This window comes from Anser cygnoides, chromosome 1 (assembly GCF_040182565.1).
Source record: "Anser cygnoides isolate HZ-2024a breed goose chromosome 1, Taihu_goose_T2T_genome, whole genome shotgun sequence".
In the NCBI taxonomy this organism is placed as follows: domain Eukaryota; kingdom Metazoa; phylum Chordata; class Aves; order Anseriformes; family Anatidae; genus Anser; species Anser cygnoides.
In genome coordinates this window covers 31,791,527-31,814,380 of record NC_089873.1, presented here as the reverse complement: position 1 = coordinate 31,814,380, position 22,854 = coordinate 31,791,527, and the positions used below count along the sequence as shown (strand labels likewise).

Genomic DNA, 22,854 nt, shown 5'->3' with positions numbered 1-22,854 from the left:
GAACGAAGCTAAAAGAAGTGAAATCCCATCACTCCCACTGCACACCAATATAAAATTATTTTCATTAGCAACTTTATTCTATCATTCTACTGAACATCTTCTCCTTCTACTCCTGCTTCCTGTAGACTTCTCTATTTCTCTGGCATTTAGCATCGCTAAATGTGTCTGCTCAAGACAGTCATTCAGTATCACTATCATCAGTATTGATCTATCTGACACTGTTGTATCCCATTACATGTTTTCACAGGAGAGAGGTACAAAGATCTGTTGACACAGCACACAGCTAGATTAACCTTGAACGTTAATGGATATAGAAATGCAATGGATTCATTCATTATCTTAACTATCACTAACTCATCAGGTTCCATATCATCATTGTAAGCCTAGAAACCATTTGATATTTAGAAGTATATCTTGTACCGTTTTCAATAAGTCACAGAAAAGAGGACCTACTACTATCTGAGAAGCTCATGCTCAGAACCAAGTTGGTCTGGGAATGAGACAAAATATTTCTACCAGGCTTGTAGGAAGGTAAAAAAGGCACTTTCAGGTTTCTGAGCATTATGACCACAGAGCATGTTATGATTATGTATCTACAAATGTCAAACACCCTGCTGTAGCATTAAATGATCTTCTAACACCCAAGCAGAGACATGGCAGACAAGATAAATGGGTATTAAGTGTATTAATTAGGAAAAAAAAAAAGATGATATCTCTCTTTAGCAATTGTGGATAATGCCATATGTTGTGGTAAAGAGCTTTAAACAATGTATAGCTCAGACCTCAGTTCATGACATGTATTTGAACCTAATGTGCTGGAGAAAACGCAAGCCATATATAATTTAAGGTTTGGGGCTGGGTGTTTTTTTTTTCACTTCTCTAATAATCAGGTGGGAAAAATTACACTTGGCATTTATGGGAAGCTTATGTGCTGAAGCAAAACATGTTCATGTCCATAAAACTCATGATGTAGCATTTAGTAGTCTAGAAAGAAGATTCTGTTATCCTGATGGAGAAGACGTACCAATGAAAGCCAGCAAGACGTTACAGGGACATGAATCACCAAGAGCCAGTCAGCACTTAAACAGAAAAAGTAGCCACTCACATAGTGCCACTTAATATTATAAGAAAGGATTAGATTGTCTTTGGGAAGGCTTCCTCTACTTATCCAGACTGACAAAGGCAGGAGAATTACTCCTATCTTTAGCCTTCTCACATGTGTCAGTGAAGTCCTTAATGAGCCATGTAGTTTATTATGTAGTTTCTCGTTTATAGCAAGTTTCTAGTATGAAAATCTCCAACCCTTGGCAAAGAAATTTTATCCACTTATGCCTAAGAATGAAATGATAAAGTTTGCTTCTCTTCTCACGCTTCCAGTAGGAATGCCAACAAATACCAATTATAGTACTTGTCAGCGTACTCAAATTTGACTATCAGATTCTTAAGTCATTTTGGTGATTCCTCCTTAGAAACACAAGTGCTATTTCAAATGTTACTTAAGAATCTAACAGCTTGGTGTTTTGGGAAAGCTAGTGCTCAGCAAATTAGAAATGTATTTAGAGTGCGGTAGCTACTCTGCACAATCTCCTCACACAAGCCTTCCAAGTGCATAAGAAATACCAACAACGTACTTAAAAATTCAACATGTTGCCTAATCACAGCCCCATTTATACATCAACATAACTGTCTTGTATTGAGAAGCCCTATGTCTTACCAGTTTGCTTGGGGTCCTGGTGACTTTGGAAAATAAAGCATTAAGTTCCCTAAATAACAGAAGTGCTTTTGACATTTTTACCCTTGGACTATCAACTCATTTTACACAAACTAAAATATTTCCTAGAATAGAAATCTGCCTTTTGAGGCCTGATCTGACCCAAAATCAGATACTGCCTGGCTTGGCACTATGAAGTCTCAAGTCAGAAAGTTTGATTAGAAAGAAAAAATTAGAGGAACAGCGTAATGTTTTTTGCTGTTGATTCCTCCTATAGACAAATGTAATTGAGTACTAACTAAGCACAACAAAATGTAAGCCCTCTGCAGTTTTTAATTAGCCTTTTGGAGAAAAAAAAAAAATAAAGCACGCCTGTTTCTGAATCAGACTCCTAATTCTTTTGGCCCAATTTATTATCCCAAGTGAAGATACAGTTTGGTTCATTGATTTATATGGGATATGACAGATGAAAGCAAAGTCTAAAATTCAGACTTGTCAATAGGATATGAACATAAAAAGAAATCAAAGGCCTCTGAGGAGTATGTTGGAGAGAGCCCACATGTCAGAGGAAAGAGAAGAAGAGTCAAATATTAGCAGTAATAGGCATGAAATAACTTTTTTGGCAGTGGACTGACAATCATCTCGATGTTCCCTGAGGAGTGATTTGCTGCTTTCCTTTGCCTTACACTGCTCAAATGTACTTAGAAAAGCAACCCTTACTATAACTGTCTATCAGTAAGTCAAAGACCAAATTGCTTACGGCTTTTTCATCAACTTATATCTGCAAGACTACATTTCAAGCATTAATTTACCTGAAAAATAAATATTGCTCCTGTCTCATAGCAGAAGATGATCTCTGTCTAAACTTCTGATGCACTGATTCATATAATGTTTGCTTCGCTTCATTCAAGTAACTGCACATTCCACTCTGATGGGAAATGGCTTGTCATTGAAACAATTTTTAACTTCTGCCTTTGATTACCATAAAACAGAAGTCAGGGGTCTTGTTCCAGGGAAAACTCCAAAATTCTAAAAAAAAACATGTATTTTGGTTTTGGAAAAACAACAACAACAACATGTAAATTTCCTGTAGTAGGAAAAAGATTTGTTTGAAAATAGGTCACAATCCTTGGCTTACAGAGTGCCAAAATAACTGCGACCCTTGCAGGCCAAATTCTGAAAATTTCAAGTCAGACTGGCGTTCAGGTTTTCAGCTTCCTACCTCCATGCTTCCAAGATACTTCCAGTACTTATGCCTGGAAGCTTCCATGGTTTTATCCAAAGCATGAATTCTCAATACTTTCAACCTTTTTGGCAGCTGTCTTTGTACTTGAGACAGACTGTATAGTGAGACATCTCAAAGGACATTGACTCTGAAAAGTATGGGTTTCCTGACCCTAGAGCAGTTCATACAGTAGGTCTGTTTAGGAGCCGTGGGTTGCAAAATCCTTGTCTGGTGACTCTGGTCATGGATCAGTTTGCCCGAAGGCAACTCACATAGAATCACCTTAGAACTGTGCATCCGGGACTACAGGAGACAACTTGAGCCAAAAATACTTCAAATGAAAGCCCATGTTTTCTTAAAAACTGTTGAAGCAATCTTTTGAACATTCTGCTTTCAACATCTTTTTCCTGCTAACTCGTCTATTCGCCATGATCCTTGATCTATCTTGTCACTGAAATGAGAAGTTATGATCTTTACTCATAAACTGCCCTCGATTTTCATATTCTCCATTACTATTGACATTGTATTCCCCTCAATGGCATCACGTGTAGAATAATACCTCCTAAATCTTGACCTGATAACCCTAATGGTGCTCTTTCTTTCTCTACAGTAGCTATTTTTCCCTTTGTAACCATCCTGTGAACATTCTCAAGCAACCCCTTTTATTTCATCTTGATTACGGTAGCTATGCATTTTCTGGTTTCCATGACATTTCATTGCCAAGAAATACATTGAAAAAGAAAATTTGCTAAGACTAACTACCAGCAGCTCTAGCACTCATATGAAATGAGAAACCCTCTAGCAAGATTCAAGTGCTAGGGCAGAGCAAAGACTGCAGATTCATATTTATGTAATCTAAAAGGGTGCTAAAATTCCCAGACGACAGGAGCAGACTCTCTCTTAACTCAAATGGGTATTTAATTATTTATGCAAAGTAGAGCTGGTCCAACAGCAGAGTGTGTGTGTGCTACTCAGCCTTTTAATAATGCACTAGAGATAACAAACTCCCTGCGATTGTATAAGACTATGAATCCTCCACATTGGAGCATGGTGCTGTAGTCCTTAATGGTGGCAGTAAGTCTTATCTTTGGCTTTTGATGAAAAATGTATGCAAGTCCTGGATTTATTCCTTAACAAAAGATGAGTTAGGAATTTTCTTTGAACTTGAAAAGCCTTCTACAACCAGCGCTATTAGAACCTCCCCACATTCAAAACTCTTCACACCAATGCCTTCTATTTTTCTCACATGAACCTACCATAACCAATTACAGTCAAATGAAAGATAAAATGCATATTGCCATATCAGTGCACACTCAAATTACATTCAACATCATCAGACTAATCTTTCTTCTTTCTATGTCACTTGCTAGTGACACTCATAGCACACCATCTTCCAATGTCATTATAAGGCATCTGGCATGAGGCACATTCTGATGCCAAGCCCCAGAGGTTGGATGGGGCTTTGAGCAACCTGGTCTAGTGGGAGGTGGCCCTGCCACGGCAAGGGAGGTTGGAACTAGATGATCTTTAAGGTCCTTTCCAATCCAACCCAAACTAATCTATGATTCTGTGATCTCTTGCTTCTGGGCACAACTGCAATGTACATAATACACAAGTAATAGCATTCATCATTAGTTGATTATTCATAGCTGACCATCAAGAGATCAACTGGACATTTTTTGTCAGTGGTTGACTCATACACCTTTTTTTATCGGTCAATGTCCAGCACTTCTTTGGCTAGTTTTGTTAAAATGAAATCATGCGTCATGTTACTACTGGTGGTAGCTGACAGCCTTTTTTCAGGAAAAGCCCAGTATTAAATTAAAGTTGTGAATTTTAGTTTATTTTGGTGCCATCAATAACCCTCTTATCTTAATAAAGACAAAACTCTTAAAACACCTAATAAATATGTTGTAAAGGATAAAAATCAAGACCTTTAAAATCTTGTTATTAGGTGTCAGTATATCCTCCAGCAAACTCAGATTTGGAGTAAAGAATCAAGTTTAAACCCTTCATAGAATAAAATAGTGTTCTCACTAAGTGAATAAGCACTCCTGTGATCTACAGAGTAACTTCCTAAAGGTAGTGTGCTTACGTCAAATATTAATCATATTTTTGGACTCAATAATACAAACAATATGGTCTCATGATAGTGTTGAGTTGATACCTGAAATGGTAGGCCAGATTAAACAAGATCATGAACTGCTTATTTCAGTTACAGACTCATTACGTAATTATGTAAGAGCCATCACCCACAAAAACAAAACAAAAAAAAAACATATCAGTATGCTTTATGACATGCAGTAAAACTAGTTTTATGAATAACTTTCCCCACAAAGTAGGGAATGATCTACAGCCTACCTTGATATGCATTAGAAAACAACTGCATCATTAGTACACAATATTTGCACTTCTCAAACCTCAGTCATCATTTTGTGTATGCACAATTTAATTATTTTGCTTTTTACATGCTCAGATCTCAATCCATGCAGTCTGTACAAAAGTAAAACATTCTCTTTCTTGAGGAGAGCTCTATTTATGTTGACAATCCAATTCATGATGGCAACTAAAACCCAGCATCATTTAAATTGACAAGGATGTCTGAAACAGGCTTTACAAATTTCAAAGTTGTTTGGAAGGATTGGAACGGAAACTAGATTTCAATCCTGAATTTTAACTTTCCAAAAAGCTCCTTCTATCTTTTAGAACTGAACCAAAATTTGAGTTGCAAACACCTCTGTAATTTCAGATATTAGAGATATACCTCCTGCAATTTTTAATGTTTATGGCAGCATCTGTATTTATGAAAAGTTTTACTGTTTGTAATTTCAGATTAAAGTCAGTACATGCAGCATTGCCTCACGGTGTTATGAAAATTACCACTATGCTGTGCTGATAGGAAATACAGATTTTGTGAATTTTAGATAATGTCTACATTATAGATTTTTCTGTTTATTGTGTCTTCTTGTGGGCGTATTTCCATTCTTCCAATTGTGTTGATTATCTGTGCACAACTAGATGGTTGATACATTTTTTATAATCTTGGATGACTATAGAGAAAAAAATAATTCTGTATGCCAAATTAGAATAGACAAAAAAATTTAAAGTTCAGTTTTTGCAAGCTTTTAATTATGTCTTCCATTGTAGTAAGTATGCTTCCTTACAGCTTTCTTATTCACATTTAGTATTTCATTGTATCTGCACAAATGAACTGGAGCTATACAAATAGCATAATTGACCTTGGAATGAACAGAGCTTAAAACAGTTAAATGAATTAACACGTAAGGTCATCTTACCGTGAAGATGACCGCTCTCACAGAAGATGAAACAGAATGTAATAAGATGACCGATGAAGAACCACATGGTTATCTTCTATTCAGAGATTATCTCAAAAGGAATTCTGCCTTGCAACACCAGTATTCAGAGAACTAAAACCACCTGATGAGAGAGAAATAAAAAGGAGTAAATAATTCTGAAACAAGGTTTTATCTCATATCACATTTAGCTTGCCATAATATCTGTCTAAACAGAATACTAAAGGATAGAGTCTTTTGGATAAATGGATTAAAATAATGATCTCTTCTATTCAGACAGCATGCTCTTTAAGGATACTCAGGTTTCCTGGTGATAGTAAGTAATATAGCAATTGTCAATAGTGAACATCCTTTATTAGATCAATCTTCCTAAATCAGAAGTATGCCTTGCATTGGATCTAGATCATTTCTGTGACAACACTTCACAGTATTAGATGTGTTAAAGTATTATGTAGTTTGCAACAACATAAGGAACATGCAGATTCTGTCCTCCCCAATCTCAGTAAGTACTACACTATAATTAATGATTTCGAAGTCTACAAGAAAAAAAATACAGTGAAACCAAAGTATATGAATCTTTTTAAGGATTCATTTATGTTGTCTAGTATATCATTCCTTTAAAACTTTTAGCATACAATTCATGATCCTATGGAAAGGCAATATTAGTTTTTATGCATTTCCTTTTCATTGCTGAACATAATGATTATTGCAATGTCATATTTAAAGCCTTTTCTCCCAATGAGAGAAATTCTTCCTGTATATATACTAAATTGAAACTAAAGAAACATGCAGCTTCTTTTGAATATTTTGAGATTTTAGATACCATTTTCCAAAATACTTAACATTTTTTACTTCTCTCAAGCAATATTTTGCTAGCTTCTTCCTTCTGTCTGGTGGTTGTTATCTATTTCTTTAGGGCAATGTGTCAGCTTTTTTGAAGTGTGTAATTTTCCTTTTTCTTTAATGGATTTCTTGCCATGCATATATAAAAACACATATATGATCCTTTTACATCCATCATATCTTGTTCATACTCCTCCTGTCTTCTCTTGATTGGTTCTATTGTAGCACTGTTTAAGTTATGGCCTTCACACAAAGCAAGGCTTCCATCCCTGACAGAATATTGTCATATGTTGGGCATGTGAAAATATTACCTGCTCTGCTCAGTTTATAAATTTTGTTACTATTTCATTACATAAATATGCTAATGTGTAGTTAAATACCCTTCAGTACAGTGTATCCTAGCACATGTTTACATGTTAACATGGCTTTGTCACTTTTTGTGGGATGCAGTCTTGATGCTACTGTTTTCCAGTTGCCCATTGTCATGGTATTGATGACTCTGACCATAGCTTCTACCTTTTACCTGGACTCTTGTTCTCTTGTAAAGTTGAAAACTTTTTAACAAGCATGTCTAAACTGTATTAATAGTTGTGAAAATCATGGCTGTTACATGAAAACATTATTCAGCAAAACAAGTAAAAGACCTGTACAGTGATCCCAAGAGGTAGGATTGATTTAGAAATATTCCCTGGAAAAAGACTCTTACATTGGCAACAAATGCATATGCATCCTGTAGGTGGATCCAAGTGGCAGAATATAACCAATGTTGCTCTCTTGCTCCTGTAGGCACTGAACTTTCTTTAGACTCCAGCATTATACTTTGCTCTGCTAAACAAAGGATATTCACAGCTATTTTAGGCATCCATCTTAAAATGGGAGAGGTATGAACTGCTGTGTCTGTATGACTCCTCAAGAAGACAGAGGTAGGTTATATCTACAAACAATTTTGTATACATGTCCAGTATCCAGATCCTGACTATGAAGGTTCTCATGGTATGACACTGCCTCTCCTGGAACATTTATTTCAGTGACATGAATTAAATTGCACAGTCCCTCTGAAATAATGCACATAATTAAACAGCAATGAAACTAACTCTGGTGGGAACAGTAATAATTACACAGTAACTCAGGGTGATAATAGCTGTGTTCAAATGTATTGACAGATGAAACTGCTAAGAGTAAACCTGTGCGCTCTCTCTGACGTTACAAGCACCACTGCAAACAGAAGATGCCTCATCCCTCTCTTTTGCAAAATTCACGTTCTTTCTGGAAAGATACTCTCATCCCTAGCTCTCTGAAAATGCATTTCTGTTGGCTCAGAAAATGTAGTCTGAACACTGCTTCAAATTCCAGTAAATAAAAATTGTGTCAGTGAATGCTATAAATACCTCATTTTATTCAGATACAAAAATATCCCCCCTGCCAGGATTCAAATCCTTTCCTTGCTCTCACTTATTTCAGTTGGGTGAGTTCTGCGTATACAGCACATCTCTGCTGATTTAGCTCAGCTTGTGGAAGAGAAGTCAGACCGCTTCACACTGCTCTGGTGAATTCCAGCAGAACTGCCTGCTATTAGATGAGACAGTGCACGGGTTATCCTCTGTATGCCTGAAGCAGCGTGACTGTACGTGATGCTACTACCCAACTGCCCAAGTGTGAACCCAGGAGGATTTGAGGGAGCAGCACTCCCAGCGGAGGCAGCACTGTGAGCTGCAATGCTCATGTGGTGTCATCTATTGCCTTTTTTGCTTTATAGCTCTCATCTTTTCTTTCCTTGCAGAGAGAGAAGGCCATTGTTGGCTAAGTAAAAATCATTCCCTAACAAAAGAAGTCATTAGTATGACTCGCTTTTCTGCCCTGTAAAAGAAGAGAATGATTGCTTGCCTGGTTCTACACCATTTAGCCTGCACAGTATACTATCCTCTTTTTCTAACAACAAAGCATCACAATTTCAGCAAATGAGTAAGAGATTTTAAAAATATATAATAAAATGAGCAAGCACTTAACTGCAAATGTGTACACTTTAATTACTATCTAATGCTCATTAGCACATTTATAACCCTTCTTCAGTTCAGTTTCCCAAAACATGACTACGGGGCCTTTGCCTTGTTAGATTCGAGAAAACTCCTGGAGAGCTGTCTGGAGTGCAGTCCTCCCAGAGGAAGTGAGGAAAAACTGGGACATTGACTGCCGAATAGAAAGCACATTCAGTTTTGAGCATGGGGACCTCCCAGAACTGCTCCGGAGACTTGCAGTGTTTTATGATGCTTCATTATGATCTGGGTGCTCCCAGGACAAAAGGAAAGACCTGCCTCTTTATACTACCAAATCACAATGATTCTTTAATCTCTCAAAAAAAAACAAACAAACAAACAAAAAAAACACTTCGGAAAATGTCTACATTTTCTTCCTTATTCTGTGTAGCTTTCTTCAGGTCTTCACTACTTACTTTTGCCTTCATTAAGAAGCAAAACCACTTGCTTTACAGCTATGAAATAGATGGTTTTACATCATTTCCCTTCTTAATATAAACCTGTAGATGACATCATCACTTTGCAAGAATATAAAGCACTCATAATCTAATCACAAAAGCAAAGGTAAAAGAGCAGGTAAGCCAGTCAGATGAATAAAGGTCAGAAGATCTAAAGCAGTGCCACTAAACTACAGAAACTACTAGATTTGAAATTAAGACAGTGGGGATATATGGAGGAACAGAGGTCTACAGTGAAAATGGGAGCAAGAGTGGGGATGTTAAAGGGATGAAGAGTAAGCAAAGAAACTGAACTCAGCATCACAGAGGGAAGGGACCTTGGGTGGGACACATAACTGAAGTGTGGGAGGATAGAAGTAATAAATTAACTTGAAGGGGCAGTCAGAAAGAAAGATAGAGAGGAAAAGCAATGGAGAAGGAAATGAAGGTAGATGAAGATACAGGAGGATGAGGAGTCTGCACTATCCACAGCAAGAGACCAAAAGACTGAAGGAAAAGATATGATGGGGGAGATTATTTAATCTGTTGTATATCAGCTAGACTAGCACAAAGTGAAAAGGGAAGAGCTGGGAGAAGCAGAGAATCAGCTTGCAGTTGTATATTAGAAAATTAATGATAGATACCTCAAGACTGGAAGAGTGTGGAAGAAGAAAGGTCGTCAAGTTGTGTGTGTCATTAAATCTCAGCTTTTACCACAATGAGATCTTCCTTTCCTGAGGCTTTCAGCATGGGAGCTGCATCAGCCCCTGACACCTGCTCAGGGCTCCCCCTTAGGAATCCCTAGTATAGAACTGATGGAGAGGGGGCAAAGGAAAGTATTTAGGAGCTCTGGCTTGGTACACACAGCTAAGAGAGGTAAATCAAGATTCTTGTTGCAGTTCTCATTTCCTGCTATATCATTATAATTACACACATTCAAGTTTTAGAATTGGTAGAGATTCCGTCCAGATTAGACTATAAATAGATACAAAAATCTAGAGGAAATCTCGGGTTCTCCACCCTTTTTCAAAACATGAATATACATAATTGCAATAATTTTCTAGTAAATTAACACAGTGGAAACTTATAATCAAAGCTTTTTAGGAGCAACACAATACTTCAACCTAATCAGTGTTTTGTATTTTTTTTATTATTATTATTTCAGGCTCTTTTTGTGATTTTAGTAAGCATCTAACTGCTTGTTATCCCGATTTTCTGAGAAGAGGTTGCATTTTTTTGCTATGATAAGTAGTTCCTCAAAAATCTTATTACTTGCTTAGTATTTAGAATTACCAACAAACTTTTGAAGTTAAATAAAATAACGATGCACATCACATATTATTTATTGTATCATCCATTGTCATCTACTATTTTGGTCTTTGCAATTTAATTTTGTAATGAATTTTAGGTTAGACTGTGACATTAGAAGGTGAATTACACCTTATTCAAAAATCTGTCTTCTCAACCACTATCCCCAAACCCTTGATCTAATTCTGAAACCAATACTTTAACCACTAGTGTTTCCTGCTCTTCTCTATTACCAGAAAAATCATGACAGCCAAGCTCCTTCCCACTACACAGATTTATCTCATTACAGTGCTCTGGGATTACCGTAAGTAAACTTCCAAGTCAGCCCTGCTCTTATAGCACTGCTGTGTCTACAAAAGATTTTAGATGACAGCTGTCTATCTCTTAGAGTCAATAAGTGGCTTTAATTCCTTTCAGAAAGGCTTGTATAGAAATGCTTTATTTCCTTTTGATCACCTTTGATTCCTATAATTATACTCTTCATTTTTGCCAGATTTGTTCACATGTAAATGCAATTTCAAATTTCTGCCTTTCAAAACCCATGCTGCTGCCCCCAGTAGTTGACCATTGGTCCAAACAGTGAGTCACCAGCAGAAGTGTGCTTCTAGTATTTTCTATACCACTCTTTTTAAAGAGTATAGCTACTTTCTTCATTTCACATGGACAAAAGCCAGCTAAGAAACCCTTCAACTTGATGGCCCATAAATAAGATGATCTTCTATCTTTTACATATTGTTAAGTAAATAAATAAATAAATGCTTCTGTTCATTAATATACTTAGGCTAAATTAATAAGCACAAATAACCAAGCAAAAAGATTCTCTAGACATGTTATGAGCTGTGCCTATTGCACTTGAAAGCCATAGCACCTTATCAACACATCAAGAAAACATAAAGCCTATAAGAAGAAACAAAAATATGTTATTGCAGAAGACTGATGTAAGATACAGAAGATACCACGTACTTGAATTGCAACCTCATTGTTACAAGCAGCTTTTCATTGTAATTTTATAATGCACTATTTTTTAACATAGGAAAACATGCTGGTAGTTAATCACACTGTGGATTTAACCCTCCTGCTTCTTTTGTATTTACACATCTAAGAATCCAGACTTCAAGACTCAATAATTTCTTCAGCTGGTTGCTCAGTAGGTACTCTTGCTTTTTGATTAAGCAATTAAGGAGCCTTATGGGACTTTGCTTGCCTGCTACCTCATCCCTTCCATTTTCATTTTTTTTCACTCTTTCTTTGGAGTTTCTGTTAGTTTGTCCTCTCAAACAGCTCATGCAACTAATAAGATGTCTTATTTTTCTTATTTGCATTCACAATTCATTATAAATAAGGATTCTTTTCCCTACAAGGGTTTTACAGTGGTCACACGCCTATCTCATGTTGCAGTTAATCAATGACTGCAACGAAGGGTCATTTAGTACTGACTGCTATTACAAACATACTTTTTTAGAAAGGTTAGGCATATCCTAATTTGTAACAAGATCAACAACTCAGCTTTACTATTAATTATTAATACGGCTTAGTTACTTTTCATGAGTCATTGCGCTGCAAAAAGTTTTTATTTTGAGATACCTTCAGATAATGTAGTGTGGCTCAGCTGTTCTGAAACACTGTCCTTAATCAGCATGTCAGTAGCAAAGGGTCAGGCAGCCAGTCCTCCAAGTCCCTATTCACAGGTTCTGCTCTATCAGCAAGTGGCTGTTCTTTCTTCTAAGGTAATAAGTAAGAAAAAGATCACTTACTGCTGCCGTTCTTCACAGACATTGCCCATGCTTTTCTGAAAGTATGCTGCAAGGGCTATGTTGCTTATAGGTTGCCTGGTAGAAATTTTCAGCTAACAAAAATCAATAAACCCCTGCCAAACACAGAGTATCATGGAGAACAGCACACTGCTCTGTTCCTATACTAGCTTCCATTTGTGTCTTAAAGCCAATTAGTTTACCCTTGAATCCAAGATAATTGAACACACCCACTGCTCTAAAACTAGCATGAAAAAAGTCACCATGAATACAAATAAATATCAATTACTAAAAGTATGCACTCTTTCATATGATAAAGAGAACATTTTGGTTACTTCATCCGACAACTTTCAAGGGGCAAAATATACTAACTTCTCTAATAAAATTAAGACGATAATTGTTGTTATCCTTGCAGTTTCAATTTTAAGTTTAAAAAAGAAAAGAATGGGTACGCTGATTGCTTTGAGTACTCAGAATATCATCTTGAAATTAAATCTCAAATACATTAGATCCATATCTAAGAAAAAATTCATCTGATGTTTCAGAAAATGAAATGACATTATGAAAACCTTCATATCTCTCTTGCCATTTTCTATCTGATTTTCACATTTTCTTGAGTTTAGTAATACCTTGTAATTCATCACTAAATGAAGATATGGGAATGAATCATGTGTATTCAATAAGTTCACGGCAGATGTATTTATATTTATAAAAATTTAACAGTTTATTCACGTAATCGGTAACTCAGGACACCCTATAACATATTTCCTATTCTACAGCCAAAGACAAGCTCAGTGGGAGATTTCATCTTCAAACTGCATGTTTCCTAGCAACTCTCTTTAAATCAGAGTAGCTTCTTTTTTTTTTTTTTTAATTTACATCAATCACTTGCAACTGTTGAGAATGCTTAAAAACATCTCTTTCATCCTGTGAATAAACAATTCGAATCAGACTAGCAGCTGCAAAGAGGAGAAAAAAGGAAAATCAATTCAATGTTTACGAGAACTTGCTACTGCATTTTGGAATAATGTGTTATTTGTGCATTTTGGCTTAAGATTACACATTTCAGAATAGCTATTGGTGAGATCCATGGTCATTTTTTACACATTTGAGCTGCCATACACCATTTTGAATGTTTTCTAAGTTTTAAAGGCTGCTTTTCAAGAATGCTTACTCATGAGGTAGACTCTGAACATTTCAGAAGATAAGTGACTATTATCATACTTTTCATTACCTACAACAGAAGCATTGTTTCCATAGTTTTCAGATGAACACAGTTTTTGGGAAAGCTTATTTTATCATCTGCTAATTATCAGTTGATAATTTTCATGTATATATTCTTTATCAACCACAACATAGCCCCAGAGGCGCACAGAATAAACAGAACTCTCTCTTAATGCTTCATCAACTGGGGACATGCATTGACATGCACTGCACAGCAAGCTCACTACCCTGGGTTTCAGGAGAGCAGGCTTTGGCCTCTTCAGGAATCTGCCTGATAGAGTACCGTGAGATAAAACTTTGGAAGGAAGAGCTATCCAAGAAAACTGGTGAATATTCAAGGATCGCCTCTTCCAAACTCAGGAGCAATGCACCCCAACAAAGAGGAAGTCAGGCAAAAATGCCAGGAGGCGTGCATGGATGAATGAGGAGCTCCTGGCCAAACTCAAACACAAAAAGGAGGCCTACAGAGGGTGGAAGCAAGGACAGGTAACCTGGGAGAAATACAGAGAAATTGTCCAAGCAGCCAGGGATCAGATTAGATCACCTAACATCCTAATAGAATTAAATCTGGCCGGAGACATCAAGGGCAACAAGAAAAACTTCTGTAGATATGCTGGCGATTAAAGGAAGACTAGAGAAATTGTGGACCCTATCTGGAAGGAGATGGGAGACCTGGTTACCTGGGATATAGAAAAGGCTGAGGTACTCAACAACTTTTTTCCCCAGTCTTCACTGTCAAGAGTTCTAGCTGCATCACCCAGGTCGCAAAAGGCAAAGGCAGGGGACTGGGAGAATGAAGAACCACCCTAGGAGATCAGGTTTGAGACCTTCTAAGGAGCCTGAAGGTGAACAAGTTCATGAGACCTGTTGAGATGCATTCATGGGTCCTGAGGGAACAGGCGGATGAAGTTGCTAAGCCATTGTCCATCATATTTGAGAAGTCATGGCAGTCTGGTGAAGTTCCCACTGACTGGAAGAGGGGAAACACAACCCCCATTTTTAAAAACAGAAAAAAGGAAGACCTGGGGAACAACAGGCCAGTCAGTCTCACCTCTGTGCCTTGCAAAAGATCAGGGAACAGATCCTCCTGGAAACTATGCTAAGGCACATGGAAAATAAAGAGGTGATTGGTGACAGCCAACATGGCTTCACTAAAGGAAGATCATGCCTGACAAATCTGGTAGGCTTCTATGATGGCGTTACAGCATTGGTGGATAAGGAAAAAACAACTGATATCATCTACCTGGACTCATTAAAGCATTTGACACTGTCCTGCATGACATCCTTGTCTCTAAATTGAAGACATGGATTTGACAGATGGACCACTCGGTGGGTAAGAAATTGGCTGGATGGTTACACTCAAAAAGTTGTGGTCAGCGGCTCAGTGTCCAAGTGGAGACCAGTAATGACTGGTGTTCCTCAGGGGTCGGTATTGGGACCAGCACTGTTGAACATCTTTGTTGACAACATGGACAGTGGGATCAAGCGTACCCTCAGCAAGTTTACTGATGCCACCAAGCTGTGTGGTGCAGTCAACATGCTGGTGGGAAGGGATGCAATTGAGAGGGACTTTGAGAAGCAGACCTGTGTGAACCTCAGGAAGTTCAACAAGGTCAAGTGCAAGGTCCTGCACCTGGGTTGGGGCAATCCCAAGTACAGATACACTCTCGGTGGAGAATGATTGAGAGCAGCCCCGAGGAGAAAGACCCGGGGGTGTTGGTTGACAAGAAGCACAACACAATCCAGCAATGTGTACTTGCAGCCCAGAAAGCCAACCGTATCCTGGGCTGCATCTAAAGAAGAGTGGCCAGCAGGTTGAGGGAGGTGGTTCTCCCCCTGTACTCTGGTCTTGTGAGACCCCACCTCGAGCACTGTAAACAGGCCTGGGGCCCCAAGCACAAGAAGGACATGGACCTATTGGAGCAAGCCCAGAGGAGGGCCATGAGGACGATGAGAGGGCTGGAGCACCTCTCCTGTGAAGACAAGCTGAGAGGTTGGGGTTGTTCAGCCTGGAGAAGAGAAGGCTCTGGGGAGCCCTTATAACAGGATTACAGTACCTAAAGGGGCCTACAAGAAGGCTGTAGAGAGACTTTTTAAAAGGGCATGCAGTGACAAGACAAGGGGGAATGGCTTTAAACTGAAAGAGCATAGATTTAGATTAGATATAAGGAAGAAATTCTTCCAAGTTGCCCAGAGAAGTTGTGGATGCCCCATCTCTGGACATGCTCAAGGCTGGGATGAATGGGATTTTGAGCAACCTGATCTAGTGGAAGGTGTCCCTGCCCATGTCAGAGCTGTTGGGGCTAGATGATCTTTAAGGTCCCTTCCAACCCAAACCATTCTATGGTTCTATGATTAGAACAGCCTTTGTATGAATCCCACAGTCAAAACCACTATATCTGAGAAACACCATAAATCAGATGTTCACATGGTAATAAGAAAGAATACTGATGTCATTACTGCACTTAGTTAAAATCTTTTTCCAAGCTCTTTGAATATTTAAAGTCTTTTTCAGAAAAAAACAAAACAAAAAAAAAAGCACCTTGAATCACCTTGAGGTGAAATGGGGAGGAATTAATGTGGGAAAATAAATGCATAATGGGATAAAAGTGTATGGCTGTATGTAAAGAGTGGGCTGGTGATTATGCTTGTTTGGCCATGCCCTTCCCTGATTAGCAAAGTGTGTTCTGTTTTCTTAATAAATTCCATCTCTAACTATTTTCCTGGGTGAGGGGCTTTCTATTCTGTGTGTGTGTGTGTACCAGCCTGAAGTAGGACCATGAGCCTGAGGGGCCCCACTCAAATTTACATATACAAATCATTCTGCTTTGCCTTTTTTTTTTCCTTAAATACAAAGGAAAAAAAAAAGTTAAATAAACAAAACAAACAAACAAACAACAAAAAAAAACAACAGAATTGAGAGCTAAAGGTCTGATCTACTAAAGTGTCTGAAATATATTTAAGAGACTTAAGTGTAAGATGAACACAGAGCAAAATCACAGGAGACACTTATCTGTTCACAGGAGTGAAGTCTAGAAAACTGTATTTCAAAGATCTTGTTCCAATTTTCACATTGTTGTGGCAAAAAAATACATTTTGATATGTAGATAAATACAGATTAGGCAAGTCAGACAGAAGAAAGACATTTCTTTATAGTTATCAAAGTCACATTAGTAAGTAATTCTAATTCTAATAGGCTAATTTCAAATAATTACATATATTTTAGGTGATAATTAGTCTGTTGAATGTAACATACAAGTGTATTCTTTCACAGATGCTATTTTAGTATGGCAATATGCCAAGAACTCAAAATAACCATCTCATTTAGAAGGAGTTGATTGCAAAGTAATGCCATAACGTCTTGCAGCAACTCTAGCTTCTTCCAAGCAACAAAAGGGAATCACTACAGACTCCATTAAACATCTACCTACAGTTCCTGCACACCTATTGTTCTAGCCTGAAAATGCCAAGTCAGCAGTATTGCTATCTGATATCTTAGGGGATGTGTTGGTACATCTACAAATCAAGAATATCCACACATTAACTTCTTTAAAGAAAATCATTTGCAAGTGCTTTAATTTATGAACTTTTACACACACATTCTTCTGTGCTTGTCTTCCTTCCACCCTGACCTCTTTCCTCCCCAATGTGTTCACGTTTTTTTAAATACTTCAGATATTCAGTTGAACTACTTTAACAGGTGAAGCATGTAAGGTACCTTTCACATTACCTTAATTTTTTTGGAAAAAAAAAATAAAATTATCTCCCTGATGTACAGATGAAATTAGAAGAGAAGAACAGACAAAATGTTACACACAATAATCAATATCAGAAATTGAAATAGCATCATTACTTTCATTACCTTCTCTGTGCTTCTGTACTGATGGAGACACAATGACAACATACTCCAGTATGCATTATTAGTCATCTTAAAAGGCAATGTGAAAGATGCTACTATTTATAACTACCAAAAACTGCTCTGTATCACATTCCGTGGTCTGCTAATGCATCTGTCAAATGAATCATTATGGCAACACATATTAGGTCATTTGGTATTTCTATTTCTCAAACTATTACAATAAAATATATATATATTTAAACATACATATTTATTATAATATGATTTATGTCCTGAAATCTTCATAAAAAAAATCTAATTCTCATGACAGTACCAACAATATGGAAAAAAAAAAAACTTTTAATGTGGGCAATACATTTTAGCTGTTTACCTGCAAAATCTGATATACATCATCAAACTCACCATGCATTTTGCAACACAGTTTTATATATCACATTTTTCTTTTTTAACACAGAGTAGCTCTAGGTCACATAGGCTATTTTTGATAGTTTCTGTGCTGATGGTATAACTGAAAACTACTTTTCTAAGATATTAAAATTTGACAATAAGTCAGCATGGCTTGCTTTCTTTATCAAGAGATGATATCTTACATTACTGTTTCAGATTCAGTGGTTTTTTTTAATGCTGCAATCTGGCTTGTCTTTTATAGCAATCACAGAAATGCATTGACAATTTTGAAGAGCTAAAATTTCATTAGTTGTGAGCTGTCACAGGATCTAACACTCAAACTTTTGCAGATCATTCTTTGGACTCTTAAGCAGAAACAAGATACTGAGGAGAGACAGGAGCATATAGTCCCTTGTCACTCAGTAAAGCATATGGGGACTGAAGGATTTAAGCACAGGGGTACAAAGGAAATAATATGATGGCTTAAGACTCCAGAACCAGGAAATCAGGAATAATTTCTGGGTGATCATTTTGACTTGTACATTTCAAAGTTGTTCCTTTCAAAAATTAACTCCAGTTTTCTACTTTCTTAGAGTAGAAACAGAATTAACATTGGATTTAAGGACATGAAAAATAGTGAAAGCTAAATGTCTGATATGGTTAGGTATTCTGTGGGGATAAATTTTCATGGTAAGATTAAATTCAGAAGAAATGCAGAAACATCAATTCCAGGATTCATCAGCTCCCCTAATAAAGCACATAGCAAAGACCACTTTAATACTCACCTTGACAATGAAGCGTCCTTCCTGCTTTTTGCTATACTTAAGTGCATATATGCTTGGTGCTAGCAGAGTACTCAGTAGTTTATAAACTGAACTCTATGGCCATTTATTGTGGATGGAAAAGAGCAAATGACAGCCCAAGCATCAGCAATGTAGTAATAAATAATGTACCTGAATTTACCTCTTTGTTGCACATTATAATTGAATAAACTCTAAATTTCTCCCATTTGACATGGGTAAAAACCACTTTGCCTGTAACTACTGTAGCATGGCCAAGAATTGATTTATTGGTATAGACAAAAAGAAAAACTCTCTTCATCTATGCTACCATATTTGTCACTCAAGATTACAGACAAAGAGATTATATAGGGTTACACTTCAAGTAAATTATATGAAAATATACCTTGTACTTGCCTTCACATCTTATCAGAAGAGAAATTTCTATTCAGAAGACTGAATAGAAAAGTCAAAGTAAGCAGATTTTCTATCCTTGTTTACCATTGATCTTCCTCTGTCTTGATGTGTGTTTTGTGGTATATAGTTTGAAGAACCCAGTAACAAATGTACAAGTTTACTACTGACAAAATAATATATGGCTATAACATATAATGGGTCAGACGTTTTTCCTAAGTGTTTATATTTTTTACTACCATTATTTTATGCTTCAGTGCACATCTAAATATTATTTGTTCTTACAGATCATTAGTGTTTTTACTAAAAATGGCCGCACTTAGCGATTTGTATTTTTCCTGTAAAGAGTATGTCTACGATAAAAACCAAATGCATTTCAATTATGTGTAAAAAGAAATAGTCAAATGATAGTCTAAGTGACCAATATCAACAATTCTGAGTCTCCCTTATGTTCTGAAATAAAATGTGACTCATCGCATGTCTCATAAATTTGATTTAAACTACTTAACTAAAGCAAAAGGTAAAAACATAGCAATCCACAGTTAATACTAAATTAGCTAAAAGCAAAGCACTATATTTGCAAACCAAAGCTACATACACAAGTTAGTATCATAATTAGACTTAATATACCAAATCCGCTAAGTCTTCACATTGGCATCACATTATCAAGTAAAAAAATCTTTTAAATTCCAAGAAGGGTTATGTGGAAGTGATTTATCAGAATCAATTTAATGAATTCAACTCAAATCAACAGAATTTTTATCTTGAAGATGGTTCTAAAGGGTTATTTAGTGCTTAAACCATAAACTTGTTACGGTTTTTGCAGATTTCGATTCATTTTTCATTTTCTGTGTGGTATATAACCGTTCCCTCTTCCTAAATCCCAGCAGACATATGATAGATCTGAAAAGAACACACAAGTAGAAGAAGTCTGACAGCTCTTGTTAGCATCCTACAGCAGGCATTTTAAAAGTTTCCTTCAATTCAAGGAGACACTTTAAAGAGTATCTTTTTGAGACCATATTTTAGGGTCACTTTAACATCAGAAACTTCCCTTCTGACATCTTTTCTTTCAGAACTTTATTGATGTTCATTCTGCCAGGTCCCAAATCAAAGCTTAGGTGTCTTGAGTATTTCCCACCTAATAAAACATAGGGAAGGAAACAGAAGAGGAAATTGCATTTCACAGGAGGTTTTGACCAGTCCAGCTTGATAATATTTGTTATGTGGAAATAAATGCAAAATCACTCCTGTTATATTAGCAGATTAAAAAACAAAACAAAAAAAAAAACAACAACATCTGGTTTAAGAAAATTAACAATAAGAACAAAGTGCTCACAGTGTTCTACAATGCTTAAAAAACTATAGCATTCAGTGCAGTAAGGAATAAATTATTAAGGCCATAAAACCGACTGGGTGCACTGTGGACAACAGCAACTCTGAAAAGCATCTAGGGGACACAGCGGAAAAGCAATTTAAGTTGGATTTCCAGGACAATGTTGTGACTAAAAGGACTGTGTATCTCTTAGGTATTAAGTGACTAAGAAGTGCAGTTATTATGTGATTTTGTTCCTTAGATAGAACTAGCGTGACTCAGACCACTGTAAATAATTTTAATGCTGGATATTTATTAAAAGAGACTGAAAAAAAGAGTGTGGAGAGATATAAAATATACATATATATACAAGCGTAGTGGAGAAAATGCCTTATGGCAAGCATTTTCCTTGTTCAGCCTGGTTGGCATACCAAAATGACGACTCAGGAATATCCTGACTACAGCACATAAGTATGGACTGAAAATACTGGTTACAAAAAAAGTCCTTTATTCTATTATAGAAAAGCATAATAAAAACAGAAAGGTGAATGTTGAGTGACCTAAACTGGATGCATGGAAAAATTTTAGCAAAGAATACAGTGACATCCCCAGTTCTTGAGGTCTTCAAATAGATACTAAATTCTCTCTTGCAAGGTCCATTTTAGCAAAGCATAAAGTACTGGGCTAAGCACTGAGGCAGCTGGGTGGAATTTACTGGCCTACCTCTGAGCCCTCACAATGTTTTAAGAACTGGAGCTACAGTAAGGAGCCAGGAGACGATGTTCTGGCACAGTGCTTCCCTAGAGCGGGATGCTATGTTTTCAGACTGGCAAGCCTTGTTCCAGAAGCCAGGATCTCCAGACTTTTTCAAAGGACTGTTGACTTAAGTATTTGTCTCTTTAGCCTGTAAAAGTCAGGTTTTGAGATCTTTAACTACTCCATTTTATAGCATCATCTTTCAGTACATTCAGGAAATGCCATCACTAGACCACAGATTAAATTGCTAGCCTCCAGTGAGGTTCAAAGTAAATCATTTTTAGTAAGAGCATTTTTAATTGCTCATAAGAAGCAAAAAACCCTCCAACCTGCTTTGTGTTTGAATACTAAAAACGATTGTGGAAACTGCAAACAAGGCTGTGACCAAGAGATAAAAATACAGAAAGAACTGACTGTAAAAAAACCTTTTTGATATAGCTGTATCAGCAAAAAAAGGTCTTGAGATGATAATATGTTATGAACTATCTTTAAAAAAAGTTCAATTCACACAGTAATAAACGAACTGCATGAAAAAAAGATCTTTATAACTGGCAGCTATTCAGCATTCAGTCAGGAACAATATTAAAAATAGGTCTCAAGGTCTTATGGCTAGATGTCACTGCTTCTCTCTTAACAAACAAACTTTATGGTAAATTTTAAGTTTATGCAATAGATCATATGTCAAACAGCTTATTTTGAGAAATTTTCATTTTGATAATTCAAACATAAGAAGTAAAGATTTTCAAGATTGTCTTATAGTTCTGTAAAAAAAATAATTCAAGCATTTAGATAAATGTGTTCTGTATTCCCACAGACACTAATTTATTATCAAAATACATTTTTCCCTAAATTTCATTTATTATCAAAATTCCATAGCTTATTCAGCAGAATGACAAATGTAGACCACCCAAAACTCCAATCTTTTCCTATGTGCATGTAGAATGCACGTAACTGTGTTCCAGTATGCTGGGTGATGATATGGATTCTGCTACAAAATGTGTAAGGTTCAAGGAGAAAAACTGAAAAAAAGGTGAGAAAATTGAGAAAGGTGAAAATTTAAAGAAAAAGATAATGTTATAGGGAGATTTTTGTGTAGCCAGTAGGTAGACTAGAATATATAGTCGTGTTTTGTAAACATTAGCTGAGCAGCAGAGAGTCACACAGAGAAATACATACTTCAGCTGAAGAGACAGAGTTGAAATTGCAGGGTTAAAGGGACAAATTTTGTTCCAAGCTGTGTGTTTGAAACTCCCACTACGGTCAAAAGAAATTATGCATATAACTGACAGTATAATTTGGCATTAACTAATTAATTTGGCATTAACTACAGGTATTCATTTTTGATGGTCCACACAGTTGCATTTGGTTAACAGTTCTCACTACAAGTTATGAAGTCAGAAATTATCAGATGGACTACAATGAACGTTTGAAATTTTATTTTGGGTGTTCCCTCCTTTCCTTTTTTCTAAGTATTTTACCCACTACCACCAATGCAATT

General features: G+C 36.6%; 1 protein-coding gene across 2 annotated transcripts in view; it reads right to left on the bottom strand.

Annotated features, from left to right (window-relative positions):
• CNTN1 (contactin 1) overlaps window positions 1–22,854 on the bottom strand; it is a 249,712-nt gene that overhangs the window by 90,476 nt on the left and 136,382 nt on the right. For both annotated transcript variants that reach the window (XM_066991953.1, XM_066991949.1), the window contains exon 3: window positions 6,233–6,374. In XM_066991953.1, coding sequence (XP_066848054.1) covers window positions 6,233–6,299 — 67 coding nt within the window. In that variant the 5' untranslated portion in view covers window positions 6,300–6,374. The remainder of the gene's footprint in view (window positions 1–6,232; window positions 6,375–22,854) is intronic.